This window comes from Alligator sinensis, unplaced genomic scaffold (genome assembly GCF_000455745.1).
Source record: "Alligator sinensis unplaced genomic scaffold, ASM45574v1 scaffold565_1, whole genome shotgun sequence".
NCBI classification, from domain to species: Eukaryota; Metazoa; Chordata; order Crocodylia; family Alligatoridae; genus Alligator; species Alligator sinensis.
In genome coordinates, this window is record NW_005842234.1 from 1329816 (window position 1) to 1341296 (window position 11481).

The 11481-nt window shown below is 48.0% G+C and overlaps 1 protein-coding gene across 1 annotated transcript in view; it reads left to right on the forward strand.

Annotated features, from left to right (window-relative positions):
• The window catches only part of PRDM8 (PR/SET domain 8), a 26797-nt gene extending 19290 nt beyond the window's left edge, over positions 1-7507 (forward strand). The window contains exons 6-8 of the mRNA XM_025208513.1: positions 3213-3294; positions 6793-6931; positions 7503-7507. Coding sequence (XP_025064298.1) covers positions 3213-3294; positions 6793-6931; positions 7503-7507 — 226 coding nt within the window. The remainder of the gene's footprint in view (positions 1-3212; positions 3295-6792; positions 6932-7502) is intronic.
• Positions 7508-11481: the final 3974 nt, after the last annotated feature.

An 11481-nucleotide genomic window follows, 5' to 3' on the forward strand; every position in this document is an offset into this window, starting at 1 on the left:
GAGTTTTGTTTTCCCCTCCGCCAGGAGCCTCAGTCTCCTCAAGCTGATTTTTTGGCGATGCCTCACTGCTGCTGCTGCTTGGGTGCGGCCGATGTGGGACGCCTGGGTGCGGATCTCCCGCTCTCCCCCCTCTCTCCGGCATCACTTGGTCTCAGGTGGAACTAGGACACTTTACACCCAAGGGCTGCACTTAGACCCCCCCCAAAAAAAAAAAAAAAGAGAGAGAGAGAGAGAGAAATAGAAAAACCTCTCCTCACTTTCGAAAGTTCAGTCCCTTGCATACATTTCCCTGGCCAGACACCAGACTGAGAGGGGCAGGATTTATTCTCCCCCTCCCCTCCTTTTCTTTTCTTTTTTGTTTCGATGCACGCATTTTCACTTTCCAAAAAAAAAAATAAATAAATAAAAGGAAAATAAAAAGAGAAAAAAGTAAATGATTAAAAAAATACATTTTAAAAAATGTCATATATTGCAGCATATTGATGCATTTGTCATACGTTTCTACTTAAATTATTAAGCACTTATGGTTTAGATGTAATAATAATTATATGTAAGGGTAAATTTTTATTTTAGATATAAAGTAAAAAAAAAACTGAAGGAGGATGCAATGCTTTCTGCATTAATTGATGACAGTTTGTGTTCTTTCCCAAAAAAAAAAAAAAACAAAAACAAAACAAAAAGAAAAAAAAAGAGGACTTGAATCCATTTGAGTTTCCAAGAGGGAAGTGCATGTATCATGAAATGATTATGGACTTCAGTGCAGAATGTCATCGATTCTGTAAATATGTATTTCCTTTTCATACAAAGTGTAATCTTGTGCCAGTGAAATGAAGTCTGAATAGTTATGTGTTTCTTTCATTTCTTTTCTTTTTTCTCCCCCCTTGAAAAGATTTATTAAACTTTATAGTTTATCTGGGTATGTTGGATGCTTTGACAATAAATGACTTTATTTTCTTCAAAGCACTTGGATGTTAATCAGTCCTTTTTTGGGGTTGGACTGCGTTCTGGATTGAAACAGGCCGATGTTATTTTGAGCTGGAGGAGAAATGGATGGATGGTCTCTTAGGAATCGTCAGGGAAAAAAAAGAGGCATGCGAGGTGCACTGCTCTCCTTTGGTTTCTGAAGGCAGCGTCTTTACCCGTGCTAGGAGCAGCAGCGTTTCACCGGGGCGCGAGGATTCAGCTCCTGAAAGAAGCATCTGATTCGCATTTTGAAACATTGTGCTGATGCGTTGGGTTTCATGTTCAAAGGACAAAACGTTTAGACAAGCATGCCTGCCATTTAGCTGACCCTTCGATGTCAGCTTTCTTTTTTCGGCAGGCAGCGATGCAATTAGCATCTGCACAAATGGCTGGAGACAGATAATTTATATAACTGGGTCTATAAGGGGAATGTGAGGAGAGTTGAATTGTTTCGTGGCACGCGGGGAGGACTGTCGCATTTGTGTCCCTGGAACGTCAGCCGTGAGGAGCCAGGGGAGACAATCCTTTATCTGAAGGCACAACATCTATAGGGGTTTAAGCGGACGTTTGCTCCCGCGGGTGTGCCATGCCGTTTCAGAGAGGCTGCTGACACTGACCCTGGCACATACAGGCACGGCAGGCCACCGTGCTCTTATTTAAACAGGCGCTTTTCATAGATCCTGAAAAAAAAGAATATGAAATCGCCTTAAATACAGCCCACAGACAACGCTCTGAGGCGATTTGCAATGAAACCGAGTAGCTTTAAAACCCTGTGAGCTCAGGATTTTTTTTATTTTTTTTTTTTTTTGTATCTGTAGAAAAACAATCTCTGGTCGGAAGACCGGGCTAATTCAGCAAATGGATTAATCGAAGTATCGAACTGATGAAATCAAGGTGAATATGATAAATACACACGAACGTGATAGTCACAGAGGTCTTCACACTTCCATACATCCAGCCCTCCCCCACCCCCCACACAACTATCCACAGTGTAAATAAACAGCCAGGTGCCACTCCTAGTGAAGTCCTCATCCAGAGATCTGTCTATGTACGACCAATTCGGCTACAACCTGGATACCTGACACATCGGTAGCCCTGGGAGCTTTGCCAGTTTGGACTAAAGAGGTAGTGCGACGTCATGCACTTGTGATGTTAGGGCCTTGGATGCCGCGCCAACCTCCACGGGACACCCATGTACGGGGTGCAGCCAGAGCCGAGCCCACCCCGCCGGGCCTCCGCGGGGCGGCTGCCAGAGCGCCCTTCCCCTGGGGCTGGGAAGAGATCGGCTCGGAGAAACTGACAGAGAAGTCGGGACTGCAGGCGAGTCCTGCCTGGCTGCTGCCGGCTCTTTCTGAGCAGGAGGCATGCTGATCAGATTGAGATTTTAACCCAGCGATAAATAAAAAGGAGGGATTTAGAGATGCCTTTTCCCCTTTCTTTCCTCCATGGTTAGTTAATGATAAAGCCCCCCTTCCCTCTCTTCCCTTCCCTCCTTGGTTTTTCTCCTTTGTGTACTATTGTTGCTGCACTTCGGCCTCGTGCCCCCTCCCCTCAAGTGCTCTGCTTTGTGCTCCCCCATCCGAAGTTTTCCCGCCGGACACGTCTGTTTCCTTGAGATCTCCTTCTCCTCCCCATCCCAAGCGATTCCAAGAAGCTGATCCGCAGCTGAAAGCAAGTAGCCCTCTGGATCTGCGTGCAGCGGCTGGTCAGTCTCCTGCTGTCTAACCCGGGGAACAGGAATCCATCCCACGCTAGTTTTGGGGAGGGGCATAGCAGGGTTAAAACAATAGCCAAGAACATCCCCACCACCTCAGACACACACGCACATATACACACATACACTTGCCTGTGGCTAAGATTACAGATTCGCTTTACCAAATCTGTGCGTGTCCCGGACTGGAAAGTCTCCCGTGGAAAGGCCCCGACTTGAGTGGGACCTGCGCTCCCACTACGTGTGTTCAGCAGCTTGCACACCTTTTACACCTGTGCAAAGGGCACACAGCGTGTGCATAGCCCAGGGTTATCCCTTGGGCCAGGATCTCACTTCTAAGCTGCAGAACGCGCCGCTGGAAGGACCCGTTTCCAGCCCGTTTTTCCCAGCTCAGCCTGACCCCTGCCAGGCAGATCTTCCTCTCTCGGGATTACAAAGCAAGGACTCGATCCCGCAGACCCCGCGAGCTGGGGACCTGTGTTGCTCGCGCCAGTACAGGGTTACATAGCTGGACCTCACATCCCACCTTCTTCCCAAGACCTGGACGCGGAGAGAAGTATGGAGCTCCCTCTTCCGCCCAGCAGCAGTATCCTGAGGCCAAGCCTCTTCTCCAAGAAAACGTAGGAGCTGAGTCCAAACCCCTCTTCTCCCCACTGCGGAGAAGATTCTGGGTGAAATCCTGCCCCACTGCAGTCAGCTACACTTCTGCTGCAGTGAGCGGTGTCAGGAGGATCTCACCCATCACAGATCCATTTCTCCCCAGATCTAAGAAACAGCTTCTCTCTACCCTAATAGTAACTCTTCCTTTACAGTTACTTTCTCTCGCCACACACACACACACACACACACACACACACACACACACACACACACCCCTTTTCCCAAGCCTGATTGTTCCCAGAGATAGATCTAGCCCCAGCCCCTCCATTACCTGTTTCAAGTCCCTTCCCTTCCCTTCCCTTCCCCAGCCCCAGCACTGCGTAAGATCCTCTCTCCACAAACCCGACAGCTTTTCTCCATCCCAGCCGGGTGCACGGTGCAGGAATACATTCCCACCTGTGCAGTTGATTTCCCCCCGCCTCCTTCTCCTCCCCAGCCCCATCCCTGGAGCATCTGAGGCTTGGGTTACTTGTTGAAACCGGGTGAAAACTATTTATTGGGGTGTACTCTCTAGCCCTTCCCTCCACAGGCCAGTTTTCATGATTAGAAAAGAAACACGGAACGGGCTGCTGTAAAAGAAATGACTCGGATCTAAACAGCAGCTCGGGGAAAAAAAAAAAGATCTAACGCGAACATCCCGAGTCCACCCCAAACTCAGTTGCAATTAACAACGATTTTTCTCGTCCCTCTCAGATTAAGCCCGTTTATTTGTGGTCCAGCCCTGTACACCCCCTTGCACCAAGCGACATAGACAATCTCGCCTTTCCTAATCCAAACACATCCAAGCAATGGGCCAGCTCCGTCCGCTGGAAAGAAGCAGGAATCAAAATGAGAAATTGGGAGCTCGCCTCTGGAGGAGCTGGGTTGGAAAACTCTTGACATTTTCCTGGAAAAAAAGGAATGTGTGTGTGGGAGGAGGGGGAGGGGGTTATGACCAGTACATTACAGCCCAGGTATCATTCCTTTTTTGGTGCTTCCCCTTACATCTCCTTTTGCTTAAAGAGAAGAGCTGAAGAGCTGCGACACTGAATCTCCTATCCTTTTATGGTTGTGCCCTTACGGATCATCCTTTCCCCAGCCCAGGTCCCACGGGGCTGTTTTAACTCTGTCTTCTCTGTTAAGCACCTGAAGTCAAATGGTAATGTGAAGGACCAACGGGTTATAATAGAATCACAAAACATTAAAGTTGGAAGGGACCTCAAGAGGTCATCTAGTCCAACCCCCTGCTCAAAGCTGGACCATCCCCAGTTAGATCATCCCAGCTAAGACCCTGTCTTCCTGTGTCTTAAAAACCTCCAAGGATGGAGATTCCACAACCTCTTTGGGTAACCTGTTCCAATGTTTTAAAACCCTCCCAGGGAGAAAGTTTTTCCTAATATCTAACCTAAACTTTTCTTGTTGCATCTTGAGATCACTGCTTCTTGTTCTGTTTTCTGCCACCACTGAGAACAGTCTAGCCCCACCCTCTTTGGAACCTCCCTTCAAGTAGTTGAAGGCTGCTATTAACTGCCCCCGCCCGCCCCAGTCTTCTGTTCTCCAGATAAAATAAGCCCAGTTCTCTCAGCCTCTCCTCAGAAGTCTTGTGCCACAGCCCCCTAACCATTTCCAGTGCCCTCTGTTGGACTCTCTTCAATTTGTCCACATCCTTACTGTAGTGGGGGCCCCAAAACTGGACACAGGACTCCAGATGTGACCTCACTAGTTCCCAAAAGAGGGAAAGAATCATCTCCCTCCATCTGCTCCTACTAAAGCAGCCCAGGACGCTGTTAGCCTTTTTCACGCTGTTGGCTCACTGTAACCCGCAGGTCCTTTTCTGCTGATTAGCCAGTGGGTCGGTCCCCAGCCTGTACTGGTGCATGGGATTGTTCAGTCCTAAGTGCAGGACCTTGCACTTGAGCTTGTTGGACCTCAGGAGATTTTTTTTGGTCCCATAAAGTTCTCAAAAGGTACTGTCTTCCCAGTGCAGGTGAGCCCCAACGAAGCCCAGTCTCCAACTTATGGGGCACCCAGCGTGTGTGTGTATTGGGGGGCTTAGGGGAGGAGGGATGGGGGAGAGACAGCTGAAGCAACATTCTCCTTTTTGTTGCTGGAAATCAGACCCGGCACGGAGAGCAGGAAAGGACTGAGAACACGGGTTTCATGCCAAGAGACGGGGTGTGGGCACAGACCTGAATGGCTCGGTGATGAAGGCACAGAGGAGGGCAAGGGGCAAAGGGTGAAGCCAGTGTCACATGTCAGCCTCTGCCCAGGGGTTCTGAGCTGGTTTGCTGTGCTTGGACCCTCTCGTTGCCCTGCGCCCAAAGGGAAATGGCCATAGACCATTCTTCTTTGTCATAGTAATGAAGGCTTATCTCTTTAGAAGATGGGCACTGAGGGCTGAAATAAGTTCCCAAAGACCATCTGTACATTTAGGAAGTCTGAGGGCGAGAAAGAGGCTAAAGGGAAAGCTGCAGAGAAGCCTGGGAGGGACCGGCGGAAAGCTGTGGGGAAGGAAGGTTTCAGACAAGACTCTCAGCTCGCCTCCACCCCTCCGCTTGTTACTGACACTCGCTGCCTAAAACGCTGAACCAAGAAAAAAAAAAAGATGCTTTAATCAGGGAAGACCATCTACCTGGTCCCACCCTCATGGGAAGCATGTGGATGCCTGTGCATAGCCAGGACCACAGAAGGTGCGACTGACTCTGGGTAACCCTTTGAGATGTATATGACTCCTCAATCTGGCCTAGGCACGGAGATTCAGTGCAGGCGCTACCAACTCCCAGCGTTCAAAATCAAGCGTAATCCCTCATGACACTGGCGTCGTTTTGTATTTATTAGGAACAATAATACATGTCAGGTGCTTTTTCTTTCTCTCTCTCTCTCTCTCTCACACACACACACACACTTGCCCAAAGGGGGAGCCTCGCTTCAGCCTCTCCGCCCCTGCCCTCAGGAAGGGCTCCTCCTTGGGCAGTGCCACAGGCTGCCCCCGCCCCATGGGGTTCTGGTGCTCCAATCCAGACACCGCAGAGCATTGCCACAGGCACCTGCGGGTCGATCCCAACCCTATTCCTAGAGAAAGGGGACCTAATTATTGGGGTCCACCCCACACACACTTTTTCTCGGTCTCTATTTCTAGCCGGTTTGCTCGTGACCCGAAGTGCCCCATGCTCCGCCGGCAGAGCTCCATGCCAGGAGCAGGCTGCAATGGCTTTCCAAGGGGCCACCATTAAACAGCGCGCAAGCGGACTCTGCCCCCGGCCCTGCCAGCCCGATTTCCTTGCACCTCCTGCTCGTCCCGCTCCCAGGCAGCCTCAAGGGACTGCAGACGAGCCAAGTGTGGGGCTGCCCCCGGGCGTTGAATTTAAAAGGGCGAAATCCCCGCGGAGCTGAACGGCAGCGCGATGCCCCCGGCCCGGGCTGCCCCCGCCGGCCCCGCCTGGGCAGCACTGCCACCTCCTGTCGTGTGGCTGAGACAGGGTAGCGAGCCGGGGCAGACCTCCCCGCAGTACATAACGCCCGGGCGCCTAGACATCCTCATTAAAAAGTCCGATCTGAGCAGCGACGCCCCCGTAACGGGCAAGACAAAGGTGCTGGAGCTGGAGATCTCCTATGCAGGCCCGTTTCTTCCGACGGGGTGCTGGTGACACCCCAGGGCTGAGCATCCTGACGTGGGCTCAGGGGCTTGGGATGGGAAGAAGCAGGAGAGGACTCCGGCAGGGCAGTGAAGCACTACAACAGGCTGCCCAGGGAGGTGGTGGAGGATCCATCCTCGGAGGGTTTGAAGATACCGGGACACGAAAGGATGATCTAACTGGGAATGGTCCTGCTTTGAGGATGAGATGCCCTCCTGAGGTCCCTTCAGCCCTCATTTTCTATGGTTCTCTGATTGTAAGAAAGCAACCAGGCGAGTTGCTGTGCGCTATACCAGTGGTTCTCAACCTTTTTTTGGACCAGGATCCATGGCCAGTCCCAACCCATCACCCCTCACTCCTGACCCTCTGCCCCCCAGCCCCCAGTGTGTGGAGCAGGGAATGGGGCATGGGGGGCCCCAAGCAGCCCCTCACAGGCTGGCATTCTGCCAGCCTGCAAGAGAAAAGCCACTGTTTCCCACTTTTTTTCTCTTTTAAAGGAAAATCCGTTTTTAAAGTTTGTTTGTGACCCTTTCATATTTTCTTGCCACCCACAGGTTGAGAAACGTTGTTGTATAGCCATAGTGACTCTATAATGTTCAGTAACTTCCTCATATTGCCCCCATCAGCCTTGCCTATGCTTACTCCCTTTCCATTGCCCTCTACCAAAGCCCTCCCCTCCTAGCCCCTACCCCACTGGGAAAATTGTTCTACCTTAATACACACACTCCTTCCAACCCAGATTAGTGACTCTGATAGGTGGCTTGTGGGTTGGGGGGGGGGTAGTTGTGGGCTCTGAAGGTCCATAGAAATGAATCGTCATAACCATGTCCCTCGATATGCTGTGCCCCTCCCCCCCGCCCCCTTCCAATGAGTTTGGCACAGGATCTGCTGGGTCCCACCAACAACCTTTCCCCAGAGCCATACCAGGAGGCTACAGTGCTGCCTGCTGAGTCTGGAGGGGCTGCAGGCTCTGCCCCCTCTCACAGTCCTGAGCCTTGTTTTAAGCCCAGGGACTCAACCTCCAGGGAGGGTGGAAAGGCAAAGCATCCTGCCCCCCTACAGTCTCCTGCAGCAGGCCTGGCCAGTTTGGGTGTCTCTGCCCCTGTGTGGGGTGCTAGGTCAGCTCCAGCAGGATTTCAGTGTGGATTTCATCCCTCAGTGTGATTACTGGGATTGTTTTAGCAGGGAATCAGAGGTGAGATCCTGCTCTATCCATGGGGGATGAGTCAGGAATTGCCCCATTCCAAGTAGTGGTTGGAGCTTGGATTAATCCTGGCAGGATCTGATTTAAGTTATCTCAGCCTAAAGTAAGTGTCATCCCTTTCCCTCTGGATTTCTTGTCTGTATGTGGGAAGCCCTTCTCCCCCTCCCCCGTGCACCTAAAGAGAAACCTGGAGCATGTTTGGCTTTAAGCAGAAAGCAGAGGACATCGGGAAAGAGCCAAAAATAGCCAAACAGCGACACCCAGCACAGGAAAATGTGTAAATCACCCAGATGGGAAAAGCCTCCTGGCTGTGGAAAGCTGCCAGTGCAGCCAAGCTGGAAAGGAGAGTCAGGCCTTACAAAGCATGACCAGTGAGCATGGGCTTGTAGCCCTGTCTGCAAAGGGAGAGATTTAAACACATCAGAATCAGTCATCTGCATACACATGGGTACTCAGGCCAGGCCTTTCCCCTTAAGCATAATCAAGCATCATACCAGCTGTTTTCCCCTTGTTTCCAAAGCTTTGCAGCACTGGCAGGCAGCATGGGGCATAGGGAATGGGTCAGCCTTCCCAAAGCTGGGGATCTCAGGGCACCAGGCTTGATCAGACTTCACGTTAGGCACAAGGAGATTCAATGTCTGCTGCCAAGATCAGTCAGAACCAAAGCAGTCCCTGGGTGCAAGGAACTCGCCTATTGCTCCACTTCAGTCTTGCAGGCCTCCAAGCAAGCTGTTATCCTGTTCTTGTTTGGAGGATTTACTGTAGTTCAAAGTTTGTCCGTCTGTCTGTTTGTCTGTCTGGAGAAACAACTCGATGTGAAACCTCACCTAATTAGGACTCTGACCTCTCTTCTCTGCCGCTGATTTGCTCTGTAACTTTTGACCATGTCGCTTAAGTCACAATTTCCCCATGTGCCACAGGGGAACAGGACTAAGGCCTCATTTATTCATTCCCTAAGCTACTGATCTGGAGATCCTGGCTTTGCCTTTCCTGGTCCTGACCATGGACAGGTCTATAATTTTGAAAAGGAGGATGCATCATCACACATAAACCAACACACATTTTCCTAGAGTTAAAAAGAAACTAAAAGCTTTACTAATATGCTAGGGGCTCAGGGCTGTATTATTCCATTTAAGATTGAAGCAAAAACAAATACAACTTAATTGGTATGAGTTACAAAAATCTGCAGGGCAGTAAAATAGGAGTTTCCCTAATAGGAGCAGCTAACAGGCAGCAGAACTGCAAAACAAAGGATAGCTTGATTGGTGGAACAGCAAGAGATTATAGAAAAGAAAAGGTCCTTAACATCTGTGGAATGATGAGTTTAGAAGGATTAGGTAGATTATAAGAAACCATGAAATTAATCAACTCCCCGAGCACTGCCTAACTAGAAATGCTGCTGCCACTTCCAGGCAGCTGGTTTTAATCTTTGGGTGGAGCAGAAATCAAAGTTGGGAGCAAGTGCTCACCCACCACCACCCTCCATCCCCTTCCAACCCATCCCATGTCCTGACCTCTGTCCACTTGACATTCTGAGTTTGATTTTCAGAGTTTCATTCTGCTTCTCTTTTGTACTATGTATTACAGTGTATAGGTTTTTCCTTTGGCCAGATATGGTTTGGCTGCACTTCTCTGCCTATGCTTTTTTGGTGCTGCTTTGGGAGATAGGTTGTGCCTCTGCTTCTTCATATTACTAGATATGAATATTTTTCCATAGTGTATGTATTCCTATTGTGCAAACAGCACAAACCAGCATTGTCTGGTACAATGGTTGCATAATTGGTTTCAATACATAACACAACAGGTTGCAACTTGTTATTTGTTGCTTATATTGTAGCGAACATCAGTTATGTGCATAAATGGTTTTAGTGCATAGCATCTTTTGGCTCTACTGTATACTTTGTAAACTAATTGTGCTCTCTTTAACTAATCATTTCTTAAACTGAATAAGAGCTGAAGTACTTGGTAGTGCCAACTTCAAGGCTGCTATTAGAGTCAGAAGGTCTCTGCCAAGTAAGGTAAGGAACTTTAATGAGGTGCAGTTTGCTTAGCAGGTTGTTCTTGTAGGGGATGGGCCTTCTTTATACTGATTTATCTTAAGTGCATGGTCATTTTACAGCCTGAAGGGAGTACATTACATTGGGTGTTTGACTTGAAAATAGCCTGATATTTAGAGGGGTTGAGCACCCAGCTGAAAATGTTGGGAACTGCAGGTCTTAAGGTGACTCAGTGTGGTACAAAACAGAAAGTGACCAAAATAAATGGAAACTATGAGAATTTTGGCCATAATCTTTCTTCTTAAAAATGGTCAACATGAGGGAGTAAAAATCCTAAATTAAGCTTCTCCAAATCATGATATTGATATTAAAATCATAATTTTAAAATATAACAAAGCTTGGTGTTTGAAACTTTCTGGTAGTTGAAACTTTTGGATGAAGTTGGATTATATATTTTTCAGCTTTTGTTTTTGTAATCTTTTGGGCTATACACTTACTTTCCTTTTAATGGAAAACTGAATTCTCTCCCCCTGCAGAACTCAGGGATTTAGGAAAACACAAAATACCTCAAGATGTAAAATAAAATTGCGACAACTGATAATCCCCAAAAATATTCCACTATAAAAAACATGCATGAGTCCACCTGCCTTGATTCCTACACAAGTTAATTGCAGAATTGGTCTCTACTGTCACAGGGCTGTTCTACCAATTAACAAATTAGTGTGTGTACTGCTCTTTGACTATGTAAAACTCTGCACTAAGTAGACTCATAAAATAATGTGTCATAAAATAGACATAATCATTCAATCATCATCAGGGATGTTTTATATAGTCAGGCAAACTACGTAAAAATGCTTATATAAGTAAATCTAGGAGGGTATATTCAAATTTACCATGGCTTCCACACTATCAAAAGAAGTTTCTTAGGGAAAGGAGACCAATCAACAAACAATTCAATTTGCAAAGAAAAAGACCTAGTGCCACCTAGTGGAGAACAGCCAGCATCTTGTTCTAAGCTTCTTTGCAATAACAACAGATACTTGTAACTCACATTTAATACCAAATTTGAAAATACAAATAAAATGCTTATAAATGTCAGAACACCACTTTATTTACCAAATCAAAAGTGCAGTTTGTTGCCATGTACTGTGCCACCTTAGACTGAGTGTTTCAGACTTAAGATACAAAATAAAATTAGACCTTCAAAACACTGAATAGGAAACCTTGGAAAAAATCCCTGGGTGCTGGTGATTCATTTGGTAGTGCATTTAACATGGGATCTGCAAAGACTTACACATGAGATTAATTTTATGTACTTTGAGAAGTCCCATT